General features: G+C 44.9%; 1 protein-coding gene across 2 annotated transcripts in view; it reads right to left on the bottom strand.

Annotated features, from left to right (window-relative positions):
- LOC139576060 (unconventional myosin-Ie-like) overlaps positions 1 to 25,566 on the bottom strand; it is a 53,695-nt gene that overhangs the window by 13,642 nt on the left and 14,487 nt on the right. For both annotated transcript variants that reach the window (XM_071401702.1, XM_071401703.1), the window contains exons 2-14: positions 14,454 to 14,597; positions 13,102 to 13,191; positions 12,416 to 12,510; positions 8,641 to 8,728; positions 5,751 to 5,840; positions 4,750 to 4,881; positions 4,115 to 4,249; positions 3,734 to 3,866; positions 2,360 to 2,556; positions 2,171 to 2,251; positions 1,319 to 1,405; positions 1,109 to 1,195; positions 37 to 204 (exon numbers count right to left, since the gene is read on the bottom strand). In XM_071401702.1, the coding sequence (XP_071257803.1) occupies positions 37 to 204; positions 1,109 to 1,195; positions 1,319 to 1,405; positions 2,171 to 2,251; positions 2,360 to 2,556; positions 3,734 to 3,866; positions 4,115 to 4,249; positions 4,750 to 4,881; positions 5,751 to 5,840; positions 8,641 to 8,728; positions 12,416 to 12,510; positions 13,102 to 13,191; positions 14,454 to 14,597 (1,527 nt within the window). The remainder of the gene's footprint in view (positions 1 to 36; positions 205 to 1,108; positions 1,196 to 1,318; positions 1,406 to 2,170; positions 2,252 to 2,359; positions 2,557 to 3,733; positions 3,867 to 4,114; positions 4,250 to 4,749; positions 4,882 to 5,750; positions 5,841 to 8,640; positions 8,729 to 12,415; positions 12,511 to 13,101; positions 13,192 to 14,453; positions 14,598 to 25,566) is intronic.

The following is a 25,566-nucleotide window of genomic DNA, read 5'->3' as shown; positions in this document are numbered from 1 at the left end:
GAGAGGAGAAGAGAGGTGTACTGCAGTGTTGCAGACCTTGCCAGCGTAGTGGTGGATGATGAAACCTTGGTTCCAGCTGTTGAAGTGTTCATGGGAGTTGATGGCCACCCTCAGCTTCTGCAGCATGGTCTGGTCTGCCCCCTCGCCCACCGCGTGCATGGTGGCACACACGTCATCCAGGATGCTCATGATGCCAGGGGGGTTCTGGGAAGAGAACCAAAGAGATGAGCACAGAGAATAACCTCAGCCACGACACATCAGATCTAAAACATTAACATATCCCCCATGACCATCTTGATTATAACTGACAATGCCAACTTTCTCCACACACTAGACACTCTTTCTGAATTCCACATAAATACATGTAATGTCAATGTCATGGATAGACTAAAGTGATAAACATGGGTTACAGTATTCGTTGTGTACTCCACCAGCTCAAAGCATAACAGCAGAGCCAATTTACAATTAGCTACCGCGTTGCATCCCAGAACATCACACATCCACACACTGAATGATGTCATCACAACACACACACACACAGCTGCTACCCTATCTGGCTCCACGCTGTGTCCATGGACACGGTGGCCAGTGGCCTTAACTAGGGACAGTAGTTGCAGTGTCTCTGGCTCTTTAGTTGTGGCAAAGTCACAAACAGAGAACACAGGTTTCTGTCACTAGTGTAAATGAAGCTCTGGTAAAGTTGCCAGTCACAGATGTAGCCAACTGGGCTTGGTCTAAAACAGAGGAGTCAGAGACTGGACACAGACTCCCTGCTTGGCTGCCTCAGATCTCAGCTTGTTTAAGGGTCGCCCTTGTTGTGGATTTCATGGATTAAGCCTCTCAGTGGGACGGATAAATCAAATTAAGAGGCATGTCGGCACGTTTGAGGATGTTAGACTGCCGGTCATGGGAAGAGTGGGGAGGCTTCAGTGGCCCTACTGTGACTCAATTGGCAGAGTGTTTGCTCTTATTTGGAGCATTAAGATGGCATGCATAACAAACTACAGATCTATCTAAAGTAGTTTCACAACTGTTTCCTGTTATCCCATTTATATGTGACTTCAAGGTATGCATTAAATTAATAGTGGGCACTGGGGACTCTACTTACCAGTTTGCTCTCAATGAGATCGCAGACAATCTTGTTGTTAAAGTATTCGATAGGAGTCCACCGGATGCCTTCTTGTACATACTCCTCCTAGAGAGAGAGGGGGGAGGAGAGTGATTGGTCTGACGATGATTCTCTACTTAAACATGAGACAAGTAGCTTCTGCTGGTGAAAAGGTGTGAGAACAATGAGTGAAAAAGCCCAAAACATTACCTGCTCAGCTTTAAGCGTGAGCTCAATGAAGATCTGCTGCAGTTTCTCATTCACAAAGTTGATGCAGAACTGCTCAAAGCCATTTTTCTACACAGAAAGAGATGGTGTGTTAGTGATAAACCAGAGAGGCTGTGAGAGTGAAGTCATCCGTACGGACACAGAGAGCTGGGAACTCCTCTGGGCTTCCTGAATGGGCCCTGTTTATGAGGTGAGGATATCTACCAGTCAGCCTGGTGTGGCTGGAGGAAAACATCTCCACAATACTTTACACCACAATAGACCTGGGACCTGAGACTAATGTTTTATCTAAAGAAACCCAATATATCCCATCTCAGGTCGTCTGAGCACTAACACAGGAGGTTTATTTTCTCTGTGCTTTGTTTAGTAATAGGCCTGTGTATTAACATAAGGACTGTGGACGGACCCAACCACTGTTTAGATAACAGTTGTATGCTATCTAAACTTACAGCTTTACATTAGCTCATGTTAGATATCAGAGGACAGGTACATCATGGTTTGAGACTGTAGCCCAGCTACGACACTGAAGCTGTCCCGTTTCATTATTTAATCAAGGCCAGTCCTTTTCGGGGGGCATCAGTGAGACCCCCAATAATGCAACCCAAACAAACAGCTAATCAGATTAGAAAGGTCCATTAAAGAATGCTGTCCCAATCAAGAGATGGGACATAATCCAGACACTTTACAAAATCGGTCTGATCCTCTGTCTTTAAGCTGTTTAACTACCCAAACTTTACTATGATTACTGAGATGTAGTGACCATGTATCACCTTCTGCTATGATTTCCATATGTAAATCACAAAACATAAAAGGGAAAATCTACAGAAAACTTACTTGGAATATTTCAAATCCATAGATATCCAACACGCCAATATTAAACTCTTGATGAACCTTCACAATGGCTTTGTTGATGGACTGAAACAGAAAACAAATGCTTTGTTACATTTGGCCATTTATGAAGGGAGAGGACCGGGTATTATTCTAAAGGTCAACAGGTCATGGAGAAGGAGTGTCCATTCATACCTCTACTAGGAAGTCAAAAACACGTGAGTGCAGGGCCTTGGACAGGGCGTCCCGTGTGTAACACGCCTGCTCCACATTCAGTGTCACATCGATGGACTCCATAGAACTGCCCCACTTGCTGTCCATCTTCCTGCTGGTCAACTTCTCCTTCAGCCGCTTCTGGTCAATCCCCAGCAGAAAAGCAGGGAAGGCCAGGACTGCAGAGAGAGAGACGAGAGAGAATGAAGAAAGAGACAGACAGATGTGTGGCACACACTCTCCTCATGAAACAAAACACCAGTACATTCTGAATACGTTGGATCTAACTAAATAAAGGGTTCAACAACAAAACGGGATGCAATCAAGTCTGGTGATGACTCATTGCTCCCTCCTCCCTGCCATAGCCACAACAACTGGGTTCTCCTAGCAGAGGCCTGAGCATTCGGAGGGCCATTAGGACTCTCCTGAGAGCCCCTCCCTGCCTCATTACACTGAGTCACTTCCCCCAGAAGGAAACTGATCTCAGTCTCTGGATCTGACGGTGTCTGAGAATGCATCAGACGGATCAAATAGCCCCCGTTTGGGAAATGAGGGTGTGACTGACTGTACTCCATACCACAGCACAGGCCAAGTCTATCCTCAGGACCATGCTGCATCTCCTATTGTAGCCTGCCAATGCACTCTCCCTCAAAGAGGATATAGATAGTATCAATGACGAGCAGCCAGTTCATCTATACCCAAAATAATGATCCATACCAGTCTGATGGATGGTTAGAGGTTTATATGTACAGTACAAGGGAGTGTTCTTTCTAGTGGATCTGAGGCAGGGATTTGTTTGGCTGAGCGTGAGCAGATGTTTATGCAGACTTGTGTTGGTGTGGTTTTATATGGGGAACCAGGGGTCTTGATATGTGAAACACATTGCAGTCAGACTGGAAGTGATATAGGGGGAAGAGGAAACGCAGACTCTACACAACGCCGCTTTGTACCCTGGATAACCAGAGGGGATACATTGCATCATTCAGCCTGGATGGGTGGCTGTGAGGTGGGCAAGGAAGTAGAGGAGGGAGGGAGGGAGGAAGGGGAAGAGAGGGGCGGGGGAAGAGTAGGAGTGGGGCAGGAAGAGGCTGCGTTTCTCTGAGTAATTTTAGTCTGTGATGTAATGTGCCCAGACCTTGAAAATTGTTTTTTATTTTCTCTGGTAATTCAGTGTGGCCTGGAGCTTGGCTGCAGCCCTGCATTAACACAATGACGCTTTGGGGAGTGAAGAGACAGAGACAGTCTAACTGCATTTCAACCTGACCACCATCACAGATGTGAAAGGACTGGATTGGTGCAAGCAACAAGCTCTACCTAGCCCTCTACATAAACAAAGTTACAAGGGTTGGTACGTACACTCCTCGCTCTCAACGGCGGCGTAGTTCCCTGCTTCCCTGAAGTTGATGTTCCCAAGGTGCAGGACTCCGGCTACAATCTGCAGCACCAGCCCACGGTCCTCCCCTGAGATGCCAATCACCTCCATGGCATGCTGGTAGAGGACAGAGACAGAACAGGAGACATGAACCCAGGGATGAAACGTGTGTTTACTTACTGCTGTGGTACCTAAACCATGTCCTCTAATTACTCCTGTTGTGGTTTCACTGGTAAAACAAAAACAGGTGGAGTACAGGGTACAAAATGAAAACAACAGAGGAGAATGGAAGACAGACGGAGAAGAAGAGAAAGAAAGGCAGAGAGAGAGAGAGAATCGTCACAATGGAAAGAAAGTAAACGTACCATAGTTTCCTGAAAATCGCTTTTGTCGTTGATGTCATCCACTTTGTAGGATCCAGACTGATTGAGGTAATTGTAGTAATCTAGGCTTGTGATTCCGAGGCTGCTCTTCTGTTCTCCAGTGGCTCCCTCTATCAACTGCACAAACAGAAGACAGTGTTAGATGATTACACTTCTGTTAAGTAAGAACCTGTATACAGTAATTCTAGACTCAAAGGTCTACAGGAGCTTTCAACCTGTGAACTCACATTGTCTTTCCTCACATTTCTACATGTCAGATGTCTTTTAGACAGGCAGCACCATATACACATGCTCATTAAGTGATCAGCACCACACGTTTTACACCCAATTTAGAGTCATATGCTTTATTCTCCTTTCATGTGTCAAGAAAGTTGCATTATGGGTGTTTGACCGCTGCCTCTCTTCCAGAGACCTCAAGTGGTACACAGTGAGAACAACCTGACCTGCTTTCAGGAGCCAAATGGCACTTGTTACTGTTAGTGTCCTGAATGCTGAATTTCACTCATAGACACTGTGAGCCAATTCCTGTACACATTTCCCCAGTTCTAAAATGTGCATAAACACTCTTATTAAACAGGAAAATGATAAAAACACACCATGTTACTGGAGTCCCTCACCTGATAGAATATATGGAAGCTCCTCTCTCCAGGATTCCTCATGACGACGCGCGATTTCTCCAACAGGAAGTTGGAGATTTTCCCTCCATCTGGCTCGCCGCCGGAGCTGAACTGGATCTCAAAGTATTTCCCCTGAAGGAGGAGAGTGTGGCGCTTTAGTATCAGCGCAGGCCTCGCTTAAGCTAAAACCCAGACCTCTCCGAGCAGGAAATAACAACCATCACATGAGTTGTACTTTGGGTGCACACCTGCAACCCAGTGGTATGTGTGTACTAAAGTTTAACCCCTTTCTCTCGCTGTCTCCCTCGCCCTTTCCCTCTTTCCTCCAGACAGGTCTGTCCTCTGTAATGTCTATCCCATTCCCAGCCAGTCTGAAGCCCCAAAGTGCACTGAGACACTGAGACACTATTCCTACAGGGAGACTTCCTCAACCATTTCTCAGACCATGTGTCAAGCCTCATTTACTTTCCCCAAACTAAACCAGGAAAACTAAGAACAGAGACAGTACTGCCTTGTCTGTCAACCTGAATACAATACTTACCACTAAGCTCTGTTGTGAATGCTGTAAGTAGATAAACTGGCTTTAGAGGGCACTAAAGACTGCCTTTAAAACCTCTTTCCAAGCTAACTAACTGTCTTTAAAGTATAGTATGTGTTTTTCTATGTGCATCTTTACTGGCAGTGGAGTGCCCACTCTTTCTGGACAGTGTGTCCCCACAGCCCTGGTTAACCAGGCCACACGAGGCTAGCAGCCCCAGCCAAGAGGAGACAGGAGAAGGCAGTAACACAGCTTATAAAAAGAGGAGCACACTGTAATTCACTATCTCCTTTTTTTCTCTTCTCTATTTGCACTGGACGTCCTTGTGTTTGCTTTGGTTCCGGAAACGACCGCAAAGCACCTTCAAATCATTCCAGGGCAGAACACAGTGCCAACCATATGATGTTAGGCGCCCCCATTCCGCTAATAAAAAAAGAGATTTGGAAAGACGTGGGACCCTTACAAATCTGCTGGAGTTGTTGTTCCTCACTGTCTTGGCGTTCCCGAAGGCCTCCAGGAGGGGGTTGGACTGGAGGATGATGTCTTTGACGTGCTGTGAGGGAGCAGACAGACAGTAGGCTCGTTTTAGTGTGACAGGTAGGGTATAGAGGCAGTGGGTAGGGAGACACTACTACACTCTGCAGTGATCCACATCCCTGCTGGCAGATCAACATGCACCGTCACCGTCTTCCACCGTCGCTCTGCTCTCATAGCGTCTGGAGCACATTATCTTTCCCATGAGCCATCTGCATATCAGGAGCCCATGAGTTTTAAATCAGCACAGCGTCGTGGAGACCAAACTATTATCCTCTCTATTATTGAATACTTAAGTGGAGTGGTAGCATTTCTTGGAATCCTTTTGCGTCCCTGAACTATTGTCCTCTATGAAGAAAAAAAACTTTAGTGGCATGGCGGTTCTAGTGTAACAGCTTTTTGTACTTACCCCAGGGCTCAGTTAAACCTTACATATTTATGTAACTAATCAAACCGCTCTGTGAGAGCCACGTGAGACTTCAAAACACTTACAATTTCCAGGTTAAAAACACATGCTGTGTCTGTCACATCGATTTGCATGCATATGATTCAGCAGCATGGTAATCTGATATGCATCCTGCAGTCAGAAACGGATATAGGGTGACGATAATCAGAGACAACTACTTTGCTGTTCAGTCTGTCTGTTTGAGTGTTTGACAGGGGTAGTGAAGTGACAGTCACTCACAAAACATTACACCCACCCCATACACACACACACACCACAGGCACTTACACTTACCACAAGCACACAGGAGTTGGGGAGACCATGTGAATGAGACATGTGGGCAGAGGGATTGACAAAGCTCAACGGGGCAGGAAGGGTATTGAGAGAGGTAGGGGGTTTCCAACACAATGGAGACCTTATTCAATAAAACAATAGAAATTCCAAGGGCAATTTCTGTAATATACTACATAGACCGCACATAGACTTATTTTAAATACATTCTTTAACAAACGTTACAAGCACACTTTTCAGTACATCTTAAAATGATTTAAAAGATGCAAGGCACATAAGACTCATAGCCAGTAACAATGCAGAACCATGTACAGTACATTCAAAAAGTATTCAGAACCCTTCACCTTTTCCCCATTTTGTTACGTTATTCTAAAATGGATTAAATCATTTCCCCCCCCTCATCAATCTACACACAATACCCCATAATGACAAAGTGAAAACAAGTTTTGTTTGCAAATATAAAAAACAGAAATACCTTATTTCCATAAGTATTCAGACCCTATGCTATGAGACTCAAAATTGAGCTCCGGTGCCTCCTGTTTCCATTGATCATCCTTGAGATGTTTCTACAACTTGACTGGAGTCCAACTGTGGTAAATTCAATTGATTGGACATGATTTAGAAAGGCACACACTGGTCTATATAAGGTCCCACAGTTGACAGTGCATGTCAGAGCAAAAACCAAGCCATGAGGTCGAAGGAATTGCCCGTAGAGCTCCGAGACAAGATTGTGTCGAGGCACAGATCTGGGGAAGGTTACCTTAAAATTTCTGCAGCATTGAAGTTCCCCAAGAACACAGTGGCCTCCATCATTCTTAAATGGAAGAAGTTTGGAACCACCAAGACTCTTCCTAGAGCTGGCCGCCTGGCCAAACTGAACAATCGGGGGAGAAGGGCCAGGAGGTCAAGGAGGTGACCAAGAGCCCAATGGTCACTCTGAAAGAGCTCCAGAGTCCCTCTGTGGAGGTGGGAGAACCTTACAGAAGGACAACCATCTCTGCAGCACTCCACCAATCAGGCCTTTATGGTAGAGTGGCCAGACGGAAGCCAATCCTCAGTAAAAAGCACGACAGCCCGCTTGGAGTTTGCCAAAAGGCATCTAAAGACTCTCAGACCATGAGAAATAAGATTCTCTGGTCTGATGAAACCAAGATTGAACTATTTGGCCTGATTGCCAAGCGTCACTTCTGGAGGAAACCAGGCACCAAGCTTGTAGCGTCATACCCAAGAAGACTGTAATCGCTGTCAAAGGTGCTTCAACAAAGTACTGAGTAAAGGGTCTGAATACTTATGTAAATGTAATCCTTTTTATTTGTAATACATTTGCAAAGGAAATCTAAAAACCTGTTTTTGCTTTGTCATTATGGGGTATTATGTAGAATGATGAGAGAAAAAAACAATTGAATCCATTTCAGAAAAAGGCTGTAACGTAACAAAATGTCTGAATATTTTCCGAACCCTTTTTACATTGAAAATGTACAGTAATTAGTCATACACCCTTTTCCACATGACTCACTGAGAGCATGATAGCTAACATTAGCTTTGAACTTGAAACCTTGACTAAACTACAATAATTCCAGTGTGGAAAAAGCACTGTACTAATCAGACTGAAAAAATGACTACCATCACAATTGCATCTGAGTGGAAGCATCTTGTGATCCAGCTTATATTCCTACAGACTGGAAATTCCAAGCCCTTTTCAGTGGGCCAATAATACCAGGGAGGCTGGTGGAGAGGGGTGGCTTGTGGACAGGACATCTGCTGAGTAGTGTGGGGGCCAGATGGCTGCTGGGGGGGGGGGTTGGGAAGAAGGGTATTTGGGGGTTGGATGGGCTGATGATGGACTGATAATGATAATGGGAGATTGGAGGGAGGGAGGGATGGCAGGAGATGGTTTGGGTGGTGCGGAAAAGGGAGGTTTAGACAGGAAGCAGCAACCGGTCATTAGGATGGACTGACCTCATAAGGTACATTGTAAATGACAGTGGATGTGTGTGTGATCGTCTGAGATTAATCACATTTTCACAACTGTAGTTGAGCGGTGTTTTACGGTGTAAAATGGAAGTAGCTTCTCTGGGCTCACCTGCACTTTGGGTCCTCCTCCGGATACTCTGGAGATGTAGCCCATGATGTATTTGGCTGCTACAGTCTTCCCTGCACCACTCTCTCCACTGAAACACAAAGTAGAAAGGTCAGAATGGTGCATATAACAGGGCAGTCCTCTGAAACACAATGTACAATTCAAGGATGCCCACGTTGTTGTCAACTGTATCAGTTGACAGTTAATGGCTGTCAGTAACCAGATGATGTAATTACTCTGCTTGCCTTGCCTTGTTATTCAAGAGGACATCACAATTCTGGAAATAACAAGTAAATGAGAGTATACACTTTCTCTGTGGAAATTCAACTGAACTGCGAAGCTGAAAAAGCAGTTGTAGATTTATGGTACCAGACAGTAGCATGTTAAAAACACTCCATGAAAATCTCCTCTAAGCCTGGTTTTAAGAGGGTCAGTAAGGGTTTACCAAAAAGCTCCATTATTGTCTCTTCTTATCCCCAATTAGCATGAAGGTGGCCTACTATTGAAGGAGGGGATTTCTCGATTTGACCCATGCCTCTTTTCTCTTCTCTTTAATGTGCGATGTAGGAACAGAAGTTGAGCCAGTCAAAATGCTCTTCCTCTAATTCTCCCAGCTGAGCCAAACCCTTCACTTCAAAGCAACTTTTTTCAAACATCCAGAATTACCAGGTGAAATGCCATTTCTTGACTTCCTGTCCACAGAGACTCCACTTCCTATATTCACTCAGCTCTCCTTCTCTGTGGTTTATGCCAACCAAAATCAGACTCATCTCAGCAGTAAACCTCCCACTCTAGAAGGGGCTAATAACACTAATCCTGTTTTGTCACATTTGCCCAGTTTATTTTCTTCCTTCTCTTTCCTCAACCTCTCCTTGCATTTTTCCTCCTGTCCTTTCACTTCACCAGGGTCATACTTATTTAGACATATGTGGTTTGGCAGTGGATGACAGGAGTCTGTTTTTTTATTTCATTTTTGAAGGGGAGTCATGTCGGTAATGCCCTTCTGAGACGAGCCAGCTGCAGACCGTTAGAGGACGCCATAAGAAGTCATCAAAGCAACTCTATATGCTTATTCATCTCCCGTAGGCCGATACTAGACTCTGCTCCTCTATAGTATTCAGTCTAGCTTGCTACACAGCTATTCAAAACCAAAACAACTATAATCATTCTAGATATAGTGGTCACTACAATGCACTCAAAATACAGTCAGTACACTGACTAGTGACCAAATGTGATCCAATGTTCCCTCTAATCTTTGCCAATAAGCATTTGTAGGACCTTAACCATTAAGAGAACCCATCTGCACACGGTGGACTTATGGGCATGTCCTTTTCAGCTGGAGCAGGCTAGGGGCTGGAGTTTGAATCACATCCTATTTTTACCCTCCTGAGGGGTGCGCCCATTGTTGTAATTACACAGCACGCAGATGCTTAACACATTGTTGACTTCCTCTCCCATTTATTGGCCAAACAAGGACAGAAGGAGAGTCATGTCGTTATAGACGGCTTACTGTAAAGTACTACATTCAGTGCTGAATCACTGGGCTCACTGATGTCACTCACAGCTCAGCTTGACAAAGAAAGCACCTGAAGTGATCATTACAGACATCAGCTATGAGTGAAACGGAATGCATGCTGAGTATGATGTGGGACGATGGATACCAGTTATGCATATTTGTATGATTAGGCACATTGTGTTCCCAAGCCACTACCGTATGACACAAGTGGGCGGGCGGACACACACACACACACACACACACACACACACACACACACACACACACACACACACACACACACACACACACACACACACACACACACACACACACACACACACACACACACACACACACAAGGTGTGACTGAAGTATGGCTTCATTTCAACTTGTTGGATAGCATAATTTCCTGCAACTGAAGGGTCCATCCATTAACAGTGACAAACTGTAAAACTTAGATGGATTCTCCATTTCCCATGTCATTGTTCCCATGAAACAATGACCCATTACCAAGCATGTCATATCAATGGAGGAGAAAATACACTTCCCTACAGAACTAAACCCAAAGGAATAACTCTACTCAGTATGAGGGTAACATTAATAAGCAGAAGAAAACTGTTATATGAGCAGAGGGTAGAGTATAGTGTGTCATTAGACACTACATTTCAGGCCACCCTTTCCGGGATAGAGCTGTAAACTCACTGGCCAGAGCCTTGATAAGAAAGGACGGCAAAAACTGTGCACAACACAAATGGTGCTATGTGATTCGAAATATTGCAGCGTCAGTGTTTGTAGAAGCGCAAGCACTTCTATATATGAAATGATGGCATCATTTGTGTTTTAACCACTAAGGGAGTTAGTTAATAAAAAATGTAAAACTATTTTATAATAATACTCTACATCTTTATTGCCCTTTATTGCCCTGACAGAAAGCCCAGTCAACACCACTTGACCACGTCAGATGACTCATGTCATGTTGAATGACTTCTTTAATAAGTGGGAAAGAAAAAGGTCCAACACAGTACAGTGCTGACCACACTGCCTGGACAGCAATTTCATGGAGGGCTTTGTTTGCTGATCTGGTGCATCACAAATCCACATCAATTCCTTTCATGTGGGAATCTGTACTGGCAGCTGTCTAAACAACGGGAGGAAAGTGCTGAACCAGGGGCCATTCGCCATGAGGTAAGCACTACAGTAACCGTCCAAGCCCCGGGCCTCAGGTGACTGGCCCACAACATAAAGCCTCAACTATGAGACAACACTTTTCCCTTGGGAGGCCTCCTCCCATGGGAACCCATTGTACAGTCATGTTACCCACTATAGGCTTCACAACACTAGGGAAGGATCTCTGGACTACCACTAGCTTCCAGGAATCCAGGGCTGTGACCAAACACATTTTAATGGCCAGTTTGGCTATTTTACATTTCCTCCTTGACCACTGCTTGGTAAGACCGACTCTGGTTTGGTTCAATCATATTGCTTTCAACTGTCAAGTCTTTTCAGCTGAGTGGTCTAAAGAGGAAAGGAAGCTATATTTGGAGCATAGCCAAAGAGTCCATTACATTTTCAAACAATCTTGTGATCCTCTGTCTGTCTGAGGCGAATAATCCGTATCCATGTGTATTATACAGTATACTCCCAAATGTGTTAATTGTCACTACTCATCCACTCTCAATCCATAACAGCAGAGGAACAGTCCCTCCCCCTTCCTGTACCATGAGAGAGGACCCATGCATGGGCAACAAAGTACTATGCAGGTGCAATTCCTGTTTTATAAAAGCAGGAAGCTAATGCATAAATAGACGCTGTGTTTTGTTTTCATTCTACATCCTGAGAATATTTTCTGAAATCAACCAGCTGACACAAGAAAAGAGACTTGAGGCCATTTTTTTTAGACTTGAAGGTGTATTTTCCCAGTTTGCCTTTCCCAGCAGGCTGTGATATATGGAGGGTGGATTAAGACTGGTTGAAGAACCCAGACTGAGCAGGGCACTGTCATTCAGCAGCACTCCTCCCAGTCAGGTGGTGGATCCTGTTGGTTCCCTTCCTATCTATTATCATCACATTCAACAGCAGCACTCTTCCACCTGTGTCACCATGCAGTTTCCTCCTACCCCTCCCTGCCTCTCAACTTCTGCCTCATTCACAGGCATTTCCCACATACCAGCTCTGTTGTTATGGTTGTCAGTTGTCACCCTTTCTCCCCATACACAAACATTGAAAGGGAGGGGAGGTGCCTGAGACATAATAACGAGAAAAGCAGGCAGGCAGACTCACCTGATGATGACACACTGGTTCTCCCTGTCGATCATCATGTTTCTGTACATGTTGTCTGCCAGGGCGTAGATGTGAGGAGGGTTCTCATACTGGGCCTGGGGGTTCAACAGAGATCATGATCTAAGCATATCTCATTAAAAAAACTGGGTGGGTCCATTTTCTTGGTCCCAAGTGGAAAACTGACTGTAAGGGCAAGACTGTAAGGAATTAGGAGTAATTCATGTAATGAAGTAATAAAGTCAGAGGGCTAACTGTTTTTATCAAGCATAGTTAACATCCGATTTGGCAGCCAAGGCCACTTTCAGTACGCTGGCCAAGAACACTTTAAATAATACAGACTTGAACAGGCTGTACTGAAGGTATTGCCAGGCCTTTTCAATGGGTAATGCACGTTTCTAAATCTGCTCCAACTGAGGGGTGCTGCTGGAAAAGGTATTTGAAGCACACCTAACCCAGTTCATTTAAAACTTTGTTCTTTCTACCGATAAAATCATCCTAAAAACATGACTTATCTTAACTTTTCCAAGTACAATTACTCTTAGCTGCTATGAGGTATGAGGTGACGTTGTGCAAACAATTAGGATACAAGTTGAATACATTGATAGCAGAGTTGTATTTTTTCCCAAATAGAAAAACCTTTTGGTACCCTGTCTCATACTCCTGTCGAAAGAGAAAAGGCTGCTCACCGCGCCCTGATACATCTCCACTTCCTTGTCCCCAAAGTATGGCATCTGCTTGAACGGATTAACAGAGATGAGCACAGGGCCAATGTAAGTCTGTAGAGGTTATGGGTTAAGGGTCAAACTAATGACACATAAGTACCAGTAATATCAACTGTTCAGGTCCCAGTGACTCACATGGTCAAAGGAAAAAAGAACACTAAGAATTCCCAGAGCTCACTAGTCATCTGCATTGAGCACCAATGACAACCCTCCACTCATTTTACTCTTTAAGACAATGCAGTTTCAGAACACATTTATAAATCTTGACGGAGTCTCTCTTCGGAGTAGATGGAGAAAAATGACCTAACTGTGAGTAATTGGGCCCATGACGTCATTGCAATGTGCATCTGTGTGGTAGTACTGGAGTGTGTGGTGATTGGACACAAGCCTTGTAAAGACACAGTGTTCACACATCAGAGTGAACAGCCCAGCAGTGTAGTGATGTGAGGTTTTGGCCCTGCAGCCCAAAGCAGCTCCCGGCACATAAAGCTGGTATTGAGGGCGCCCTGCAGTGACCCCAGCTCCAGTACGCCACTGGCTGGAACACTCTGTGTTGATGCTATTTTCTGACCACAATCAGAGGATTGACTCAGAGTTTTCAATCTAAAACGGCCAGCATCCGCTCAACTCTATAATCCAAAAGACTGCCAGGACACAGATGAGGTTTTAATTAATGAGCTCCTTCGAGAACGTTCAACATCTTCCATCAAAAGGGTCATTCAGAGACCCAAACATTTCAACACTACTTGGATACATTATATGGGCACAAGAACAAAACTTTAAACCTCAATATATTCTTGAGGTCTGTAAGAGTGAAGCTGAATACTCTTCTTAGGGATTGTATAGGCCTACAGGCCTGGGGCATTTACAGATCTGGCCCTGAATGCTCTCAGCACAGCCACACAAAACCATTACTGTTGTAGGAAAGTAGCTGCACTGCTCACATTCACTGTGCAAGGCATACTGTACATTTCTCAGCAACCCTTCCCCCCAGCCTCTTTCCATATTGCTGCATGGTGAGATTAAACCAGAGTAAACCTGATTAAGATCCATTCCAGCCTGGAGGAGAAGGAAGCTGAAGGAAGCTGAAGTCAGGGGTCCAGATAGGGGCGCAGAGGCCCGTCTCCCCCTCTCCACTGGCGATACATGGTGGGAGTAGCCCAGTGTCTGGAGCCTCAAACACTAGATCATTAATCTGAGTTATTACAGCACTGTGAATGGTCACTCAGCTATTCTGGGAACAGTGGGAGTGTGTCTACGGCAGGGCTTAGCCATTCTTCATCGAGGTGTGAACTGTGTGTGAATGTGAAGGATACAAAGATGTAGTCGTCCATGTATCTCTTCTTGAGGTTGTCCACAATGGCGTCCTCGTTGATCTTGGAGAGGAGCACCATGTCGTCCACTCCACTCTGCTTGACATTGTGGCTCTGCCAGTGGTACCGGTAATGGCCCCGGCTCCCCTGGAACACACAGAACACAATACACATCTGTTAGTGCCTTCAGACCACTAGTGCCCTCAGACTGCTTGCAGCCGCATCAAACTATAAAGGACAGAATAATATTTTTCCCTGACCGCGTGACCTGACCAGGGGAAAAAAATCATGGTCCTATAATCTCATAGAAACTTAATTAGCAGAAGCTTACCTTTACCTGGGACTGAAATCATCACATTTGGTGAGAGTACTAGAGTAGGCAGTCAAAACTTTTAGCAGAAAACTGTCCAACAACTGAAATGAACTTGGGCTTTCCCATGAGTAACTCATTTTCACCCATGCAGAGTTTTGATATTTTTTTAAACTTCTAATAGGTGCAAGGTCAGGATTCCCAAAAGTGCTTTCAGTGTGTTGTTGGCTCTTTGATGTTGGCTCTTTGATGTTGTGTTCTGACTGCTGTCAGACCTTTCCCTTTACCTCCCTCTCTCTTCCTCTCCTACCTCCGTTCCAGTTAGATTTTGTTTTCTGAGAGCGGGTCTCCAGAAAGCTTAGGTCATTCATCATGTGCTGTGAGTCAATGTCATCTGGCTACTGGGGAAAGGATTACAATGTGCTGTGAGGAGTGAGTCTTATTCTCCTGGATGGAGAACCAATTAAAGCCACAGACCAGATCCAGAACATTAGTCAACACTGGACACATCTCAATGCCATTTAACACTTTGTTTGCCTCCTGATTCTACTGAGAAAGAGCATTTTAACCCCCCCTATTCTATTTTAGTTTACCTTTCAACTGGAGTGCAGCTTTACATACTGTACAGCTGAACGATTTGTATTTCTACGCCTGTTTTTTCTTCCTGGTTCTGGAATGCTTTGTTTAAACTTTTGAAGCGGTTCAGATTGGAAAGGGCTTGTGCATAGATTAGATGGCAGCAACACTTCCATATTTCAGATTCCATAGGCTACAACAGACTGAATGCTGCTGAATAACAAGTGACAATCACTTGTTAAATGGCAATTTGTGGTTGAAGACAAAAAGCACAGTTGCACTAAGATGTACTTTCTCTACCAAAGCAACACAGAGCAAAACCATGGTGAAATTACAGGAAAATAAAGTAACACCACAGTAGATTTAATACACCAATGGAAAGCCATGGTAACTTTCAGTAATTGACTTGTACAAAGTCAAGCAGAGAGTCTGCTCAAATGAACCCTTAACGTTCTCAGGGGTGGCTCAATTTTCTTACACCAACAAAATAAATACCACAACCTCTCTTTACAGACTCACTCTTAGCATGGAACATAGTGAGTAATGTTAATAGCTTCTCAGACTATTTCTATGTGCATTTTCACTCAGGAGCCAAGACATAAATTACTGCTCCATTAATTTTCCAGACGGTTCCCATTATCATGTTTTACTACTTTTTTTAAAACAGAAGAAGAAAAGGCTGATTTCTCCTCTCATTGGCACGCTAAGCAGGGTGCATTACATGTGATTCCATACCCTGGGAGCTCATAAACACCTCAATGGAGATGTGTGAATGAAGAGAATATTGATGGGACACTGGGAAATTGTTGTCTCAGGAATTTGAAGATATACAGCGCATTCGGAAAGTATTCAGACCCCTTCCCTTTTTCCACATTTTGTTACGTTACAGCCTTATTCTAAAATAGATCAAATAATTTTTTAGTAATTGGTGAAATAGACATCTTACCCGCCAATGCCTAAATCTACCCGCATTTACATTTACATTTTACATTTAAGTCATTTAGCAGACGCTCTTATCCAGAGCGACTTACAAATTGGAAAGTTCATACATATTCATCCTGGTCCCCCCGTGGGGAATGAACCCACAACCCTGGCGTTGCAAGCGCCATGCTCTACCAACTGAGCCACACGGGACTTGGCACGTGGCGGGTGTTAATTTTAGGCCCTGCTTCCAAGTCAAGGTAAACTTCTGGTTTTATAAATTTTTTACCACCAAGGCCCACCGGTGTAACTGCTAAACTGCTTGCTGACTGACCGTATTGCATGATTGTAGAAGGTTTATTAACGCGATAGTTCTAGTAGTTATGTTGACTATGACGTTAGCTAATACGGTGACAACGATTTAGGCTGTGTATAGCGATTATGATATGAAGGTTTGGCTTGGAGAGGTTTTTTCACCTGGTCACAGACAGCTGATTTGTTATACTGTATTTCCATGTTTGACTACATCACAATCAAAATATGTATGTGAGACTACTCAGACAGACTCTTGATAAAGCATGAGCCAAGTCAGAGGTTCACAGAACCCTTTACACAGGAGAAACAGTACAGTCTCCTGGCAGCTATCATAAACATTCAGAACAAAAGACTAGTTGATCAATAACATATAATAATATTATACTGAGCTTCTCTGTTATATTTCCATACTCATCTGAAATCCAACACATCAGCTTCATCTCATTGTCATGCTCTAATGCAGTGGCAATGACATTAACTGCATTGTGCTTGGAATCTACTACAGATGTTGCAGTTGGGCCCACCACACATATGCATAAAACAGCCCAGATCTATAAACCAACCCCAGGCAAATGTTATTAAAGCCAGCACCATGTATGCTGTAGGACACAACCCTACATCCACAAATGAAAATGAAGTACCACATTAGGCTATTTAGAGTGCTATATTTATCCTGTTGCTGCTTTGTTGGGAATGATAATGTTCTACTTGAAGAGGGAGAGGACGTAAGCCGGAAACACAGGAGCCAAAAGTTCAGAGTATTTTCCATGGGGGTTAGAGGAGAACATTGGGTACATTGAGATTTTCTAATAACTTTCATCAATACGCACCAACAAAATAGTTTATAAACATTGATAAGAATGTATAATGGCTTATTGATGACAGTGGTTATAAAGCCAATCATTGTGACTGCTTGTTGGATGCTGTGCCATAAACTGCTGATGTATGGCTCTGGTTGAAACCTACCTATGTGTTTTGACTGAGATCTGGCCTAGAGCAGGATGCTGTTCTCTCTGGTAAGTGATTCCCCAGGTTAGTGGAAAAGTTGAGGTGAGTCAGTCCGTGCTGAAGGTCGGAGAGCATACAGTCCCTTAGGAGACAGATTTGACTGGGAGCTACCAATAATAACATCACCATGGAACCAGCACTGACTTCCCTCTGAGTACATCTTAACAACCACCTTCTACACACAGACCGCCCTTAGTAACAGCATACTACAGAGCATCAGTCATAACTAATGATCTTTGCTTCTGTACAGTTCCAGTCACATATTATGTGTTTCACAGATGCCAAAACAACATTGATCCCAGGAAGTATGATTGGGACCTCTGTCCAAAGAGATCTAGGATTAACCTGATTCATTACTTGATCTCACTCTCTCTCTGAAATAACATTCTCTCTCTGAAATAACAATCAACTCCTTAAAGTCTCCCAGGTTTGGGACCAGACCTTTTCCTTAAAGTTATCCCGACAGCATTTGAGGAATTTCTGCACCAACCCCAGATTCATAATGCCAGGCTTTTTTCCATGCAAATACCATTACCATATATGGAGAGTGCCGAGCAGAGCTGAACTCAGGAAATGGCTGGGTTTGATTCAGTACAACAGGCGGCACTTTTCCCCCCCATTCCACACTTTTACTCTGTTCTCCTTTTCCAACCTTGGATTTGACACAGAGCCCACCATGTGTTAAGAAGACCACTTCCTGGGTGCTGCACTACTACAGAACTGGATCTCTTTCCAGTAACAATCTATGAGAATAAACTCTCCTCCATTCGATAAATATGATTATCTTTTACTAGCCTAGATTATTCATGCTACAACAGTGTTATTTGATTGTTTGAAGATTTGAAACATGAAAATATGACATTTGAAACATCTTCAAATATGTCTTTCACAGTCTTTGTCAACTGAAAAGATAAATTGAATAACTGTGTGATATCATATTACAAAGCAATAAAAAAGGCTGATGTGCAGCCTCCTCCCTCCCTCCCTCCCTCCCTCCCTCCCTCCCACAGCTGCCTTGCAGGCTGAGCTGCCCAGCATGTTGTGGTTTGGCCAAGTCCAAGCAAAGACTCAGGGCTGTCATCAACAGATTAAGATAGGGTTTGTTAATGAAGTGATGGTCTTCAGTGCAAACTGCAGGAGAGAGCCTCTTGGTCCTGATGAAGACAGAGGCTATTGGATGTTGTCACGTTTGTTGAAATGAGCGGACCAAGGCACAGCGTGCATAGAGTTCCACATGTTTATTTCCGATGAAACTCACAAACAAAAATAACAAAGAGCAACGAAACGTGAAGCTATGTAGTGCTCGCAGGCAACTAGACATAGACAAGATCCCACAAAACTAAAGGTGGAAAAAAGGCTGCCTAAGTATGATCCCCAATCAGAGACAACGATAGACAGCTGCCTCTGATTGGGAACCATACCCGGCCAACAAAGAAATATAAAAACTAGAATGCCCACCCAATTCACACCCCGACCTAACCAAATAGAGAAATAAAAAGGCTCTCTAAGGTCAGGGCTTGACAGATGTCTACAGTAAACCTCACTAAGACACAAACCCAGCTGCAGTGTCCAACGCCGGTTTGCATGTACCGTCTTGAACTACATGGGAAATGCCCCATAGCTAAACTGTACTAAAATGCTGGTATCTTGGTGGATATAGCTTGGGATGTGGCCAGGATCAGGCTACACATGTATTTTGTTCATGCAAGGGTTTTACTCAGTGTTGGATAAGTGCATACATGTGCTACCATGTAGCAGTTCAGTTGACCTGATTTCTGAAAGCAGCTCCGTTCTGAGTCAGGTTGCCCTCCCCAGAGAAGGATTATGATTTTATCAAATATTTTTGATTTCATTTAAACCGTTTTGAGAAGCTTTGGATAGATGCACATATACTAAGTCTTACAGTATGAAATGCCATCATGCATTTTGTTGATTAAAAAATCCCAATCCCCCAACCACCCCAAACCTTAAAGAAAATACTCTGTGATCCTCCACACCACCCACACTATATCTAGCATTGGAAGGCATGATGTCAGTTAGTACTTCCTGTCTCCATGACCCCGGGTCACAGCCAGGTCACACAGCCATACATCAGCTATGACCTTTGCAGTTGTAACATCCATCTTTGGTGCGTACTAATTGATTCTTGAAGAATATAACTTATAAATGCCTCATGAGCTTAAACTGTCGTACCCCTTCAGAACCCAAGATATCAGCTTGTTTTACTTCAATGTTTGTAAACAAAGTAAATGTAAACAAACACCATATAGCCTCAAAACATGGTTAAAACTATAATGTTGATAGCTCGGCCTATGAATTTGAGAGTGGTGTCTCCAGCCCCATCTCTCAACGTTTTACCGAAACAGGGGCGCTTTGTTATTATTTCAACTCCGGATTGTCCCTTTAACTGACATAAACTAAATAGAACTAAATCAAGGCCAACAATAAGCAGTGCTTCCACCTGGACTCTATCACTGCTCTGGATTAACTGCTGAATCTGCACTTTTAAAAACCACTCATTTCAGAGCAGTGCCAGGAACAGAGTGCTGACAGAGAGTAAACCTTCCACAAGTCAAGAGGAGAAAACAAAGCAATCAAAGAGAGAGGTTGAAAAACCCTGGATGATGATTGAGAATACTGTGGTGTCTCTAATATTAAAGACACTAGTCTGAACAGTCTGAATCATCATCCGGGGTATTTCAAGATGAGAAAAGAGAAGTAACAATAAGCAGCATCATGGGGCTGTTGCCATGCACAGCTTCTCCATGGGATGGGATATTCATTAGGGTCACAGAGCACCCTAGACAGCAGCCTCTTCCTCAGCTGGATCTGGACCCAGACTGGACCATGGTCACCATGGCAGCGCCTGCTGTCTAAGTGGCAGCAACACCCAGGGTACAGCCAACGGGGAGCCAGCTTCACCACTGCTCAGCACCATGCCAGTAGAGGAGACATCCATGCCAAGCCTAAGAACACTACCCAGACTTGGACTAATAGTTGTCTTGCGTCAATAAGTAAAAACATTTCTGACCCTGTCTGGGTCTCTTAGCCTGGCAGCCATAACTACCCATGAATGAAAATACCCAGAGCCAGTGGAACCCGCTACCAAAGCTCATGGGTATGAAACTATGACTTACACCGATTAGAGTCAATTCAGTGTTTGTCTGGGAGACATTAACACCTGGAAACATGCATTTTTTTAAACCTTTATTTAACTAGGCAAGTCAGTTAAGAACAAATTCTTATTTTCAATGACAGCCTAGGAACGGAGTGGGTTAACTGCCGTGTTCAGGGGCAGAACGACAGATCTTTACCTTGTCAGCTCGGGGATTTGATCTTGCAACCTGTTGGTTACTAGTCCAACACTCTAACCACTAGGCTACCTGCCACCCCAGGTTTGGTCTATATCTATTAGGTATAAGTGGTAGACATGAGAATCCAGGCTACAGTGCTTCTCTCATTCTGCTGTGCAGCTTACCCTGAAGTCACCTGCTTAGAAAAGACATACCAACATCAATAATGCAGAGAAAACCACCAATACTCCTTAACTGTCTAAGTTCTTATACTGTTTATCTGGGCCAGGGCTGACGTACACGTTGAATAAGCTTTTACGTAAAGTGAAAAGAGGCCCTATTTTTCTAAGAATTTGTTACATAATTGTACTAAATCAACTCTAGATGGTAGCTGAGGGTAGTGTGAACTGGAGAGAGCTGTAGCCTGCAGGGCAGGGCTAGGTAGGGCTGGGCTGAGCTAGGTAGGGCTGGGCTAGGTAGGGCTGGGCTGGGCTAGGTAGGGCTGGGCTAGGTAGGGCAGGGCTAGGTAGGGCTGGGCTGGGCTAGGTAGGGCTGGGCTGGGCAAGGTAGGGCTGGGCTGGGCAGGGCTAGGTAGGGCTGGGCTGGGCTAGGTAGAGCTGGGCTAGGTAGGGCTGGGCAGGGCAGGGCTAGGTAGGGCTAGGCTGGGCTAGGTAGGGCAGTGCAGGGCTAGGTAGGGCTGGGCAGGGCTAGGTAAGACTGGGCTGGGCAGGGCTAGGTAGGGCTGGGCTGGGCTAGGTAGGGCTGGGCTAGGTAGGGCTGGGCAGGGCAGGGGCTAGGTAGGGCTGGGCTGGGCTAGGTAGGGCTGGGCTAGGTAGGGCTGGGCAGGGCTAGGTAGTGCAGGGCTAGGTAGGGCTGGGCAGGGCTAGGTAGGGCTGGGCAGGGCTTGGTAGGACTGGGCAGGGCAGGGCTAGGTAGGGCTGGGCTGGGCTAGGTAGGGCTGGGCAGGGCTAGGTAGGGCTGGGCAGGGCTATGTAGGGCTGGGCTGGGCAGGGCTAGGTAGGGCTGGGCTAGGTAGGGCTGGGCTAGGTAGGGCTGGGCTGGGCAGGGCTAGGTAGGGCTGGGCTGGGCAGGGCTAGGTAGGGCTGGGCTGGGCAGGGCTAGGTAGGACTGGGCTGGGCAGGGCTAGGTAGGGTTGGGTTGGGCTGGGCTGGGCAGGGCTTGGTAGGACTGGGCTTGGTAGGACTGGGCAGGGCAGGGCTAGGTAGGGCTGGGCTGGCTGGGCTAGGCCGGGCTGGGCAGGGCAGGGCTAGGTAGGGCTGGGCAGGGCAGGGCTAGGTAGGGCTGGGCTAGGTAGGACTGGGCTGGGCAGGGCTAGGTAGGGCTGGGCTAGGTAGAGCTGGGCAGGGCTAGGTAGGGCTGGGCTGGGCTAGGTAGGGCTGGGCAGGGCTAGGTAGGGCTGGGCAGGGCTAGGTAGGGCTGGGCTGGGCAGGGCTAGGTAGGACTGGGCTGGGCAGGGCTAGGTAGGGCTGGGCTGGGCAGGGCTAGGTAGGGCTGTATAGCTGGGTGCCTGTGTCCTCCCCAGGGAGAACAAACAGAGAGATAAGGAGAGGTGTAAGCTGAGATAGAGGAACCTCTCTTTTGAAACCTCTCCTCCTATGTACTGATCCATGGAAACTCATGTGAAATGTCATATTTCATGAGAATACACCTAGAGTTTATAATTCCCCCTTAAATACATGACAATGTTTATGTTAAGACCCACTTCAAGCCACACAAAAATAATAATTAAATGTAATATCACATGCTATGGTATAGGGTGGAACTTAGAAAGACTTAAAAAAGCTAGATGTCGCCATGGGTAGAGCTACTCTTTTAAGAACAGCCACACTATTTTTCTTGCTGCTTGAATGCAAACAAACCATTTGCAGCGGGCTCTCATTTGTACCAATGATTTTCTGTGCCACAGAGCGGCTGCTATTTGTCCTAACCAGTCTCAGGTTTCAGTCACACAGCTTCCAGCTAGGAGCCCTCGAATAGGAAGGGAATTCTTGCAAATGTCCAGCGACAATAATAGAAATTATATATTTTTGCAAAGACAATATCTCCCTGGTCTCAGTTTTTGTATGGCGGTTTGCTCTCTCTGTCAAAGAGAACCTTCCCTCCTTCTTTTTCAGCTTGCCATACATTACCGGGTGGATGCGTGCCACACATAGAATTCCCTGAACTAGACCTAAGTGGGTCCCATGTCACTGCTTAACATTGCTGTGGCAACAACATTCACTCCCTGTAAAATCAGGTAGACCTCAATTAACTCCTGTAAACATGGCTGATAAGAAAATGCCATTGTGTGAGGTGTGACACCTGTAGGGATACCCTCCCATTCCCAACAAGTAGTACCATACTGCAGAGTTCCCTAATAGGCAGCCTGCGGGCCAAATTCAGCCGCTGGATGATTTTATTTGTCCCCCCTAAGTTCTCTTTGCAGAAAATAAAAAATAAAATTGTTGTTGGACATAAAATATTGTAAAATCACCAGGAAATCAGCTGAACGTCATTTAAATTTAGGAAATCTGTTCCCAAGTTTTCCTTCGCATAAATAGAGAGGCATATGTGATTTTATCCCAATATAATAAAGGTTTGAAATCTTTTTGTTTTTGTCAAATACTGTTTGGGATTCTTGCCGACCATCCACTCAAGGATAAATCGTCCCACAGCTGAATGTAATTGGGGACCCCTGCTATACGGTCATTCAATATCCCTTTACTGTGGAACACATCTGGGTGGTCTGACATTCATACTCATTCATAAGGGATATGGGTAGCACTCTCTAGGAGTCAGTATTGGAATAAAACGTCAAGCTACAACACTGCCAGTTAGCAACGTGTTTTTATAGTATAAATTACCACTCTAAATGATGTTTTCTCAAAAGAAAACCCCTATGACTGAAGGATTATACCAAATACTGCTTCTAAGCTGTGAAATCACCTGCTAGTCAGGAGCCAACCACTTCTCATAAATCCAATGCACCCTTCAATATCCACTGGGTATCTTGAAGATAGACCTTTTGAAATCAACTCTATAAATCTTTCATGACATGGTAAACACTCCATCTTCAGGGTCTAAGACACCTTCTGCATCAGTAAGAAGTTTGGTATCTCCTCTTGTGATGAGACTGTTGCCAGGAGGAGAGTCAATTGCCATAAACAGAAAACCCTCTGAATTAGTGAGGCTTTAGCCCAGCAGCAGTAATGGGTTATGGACTGGACTAATTGGCCCATTTAAAACAGATATATGACATAGGACCTCCCAGGACTAGACAGGAGAACTCCTGAATGGGAGAAGGGGAAGAGGGAAGGCCACTCACTGGAAAACACATCAATGCAGCAGGAGTTGTTTTTACAATGTGTACCAAAACTGTCTGGGTCCTGGGCACAGTACTACTGTGGCATAACATGGCTGAAATGAGCCCAGAGTGCCTCAAGTTACTGTGGGATAGGTATGTGAAGGTCAGACACTGTTGAATTGTGTGGCTGGAGCAAAGAGAGGTGGATGTATATTCTCTAAGACACGTTGAGTGCTTTCAGCGCCTGGAATTTTAATCACCGCAATGGAGAGTAAGAGAGATAACTTCGACAGTGACAGAACAGGAGGGATACAGGCGGTGGTGGTGGTGGTGCGACACGTCAGAAATAAATGTGAAAGAGAACCTCGTCATAAGGGGTGTGGCTGGCTGGGTGTGTAGAAAAGCATGCCTTGTGCTTGTTCATGGTATAAATAGAATAAGGGCCCAGTTTATACATTGGATGTATGGGTTATTTTCCTCCTTTGGCTCCACCAAGTTCATTCCTCTGCTTATGAACCAGTCCTTTCAGGGGGGCAAACAGATGCCTGACATAGCGATCAGTCCAAAAGGGCAACAGCAGAGAACACATTAATTTCCCTAAGAGGACACAAAGACACATAAACCGCCTGTGTCAATAACATCAGTTGTGTGATAAGCTGTCCGACAGAGGTGAGCTTCTATACAAGTCAATATTTGTTTTTTGGGCCTTGCTGCCGCTGTGTACTTATACAGAGAGGACACTAGGTGCCAACTGTACAGTAAGTCCACTACTAGAGCGCATAAATTACAGCCTGCCATAAAACTGCCCTGCCTAAACAAAGTTTGACAGATTCATACAAATATACAACAGCTTTTAAGAGATATTAGCAGCCCACAAAAGGGAAGCATAACCGAGAAGTTAATCAAAGCCAGACGTGTGGGAGCTTGATTAAACACTAGCAAGAACTAAAACTCTCTTTCTGCCATCTATTTTTGGACTGAATAAAAAGATTGAACATTCCCCACAGTCATACTCAAATTCAACTGGGTGCATGAAAAAAAACAGGGATGTCCTAGGAACAGTAGAGCCAGATTGGGTGATAATTTATCCTAAATGATCATATCTGGCATGGCTCCCAGGAAGGTAGCATCAGAGAGATGAAGGGCTGTGTGTACTCCTGATGGCATAGAAAACAGGCAGACTAACGATGCCGGTTAGAGCATCTTACGCCCAGGCGCTCCGGGAAATGGGTGCTGGCTGACGACCAAGAGCAGCACAACTCCCATCTGAGCTGACGTTAAACACTCAGGAAGTCATCAACAACGACCTCTCGCCAGAAAGCATTACACCCTCCCCAAGTATGGCCTAATAACCTGGCCTACCAAACAGAACACTGGTAATAACCTGGC

The sequence above is a fragment of the Salvelinus alpinus genome, chromosome 5, assembly GCF_045679555.1.
Source record: "Salvelinus alpinus chromosome 5, SLU_Salpinus.1, whole genome shotgun sequence".
NCBI lineage: Eukaryota > Metazoa > Chordata > Actinopteri > Salmoniformes > Salmonidae > Salvelinus > Salvelinus alpinus.
The sequence above is the reverse complement of the archived record's forward strand: the minus strand, read 5'-3'. Positions and strand labels throughout refer to the sequence as shown.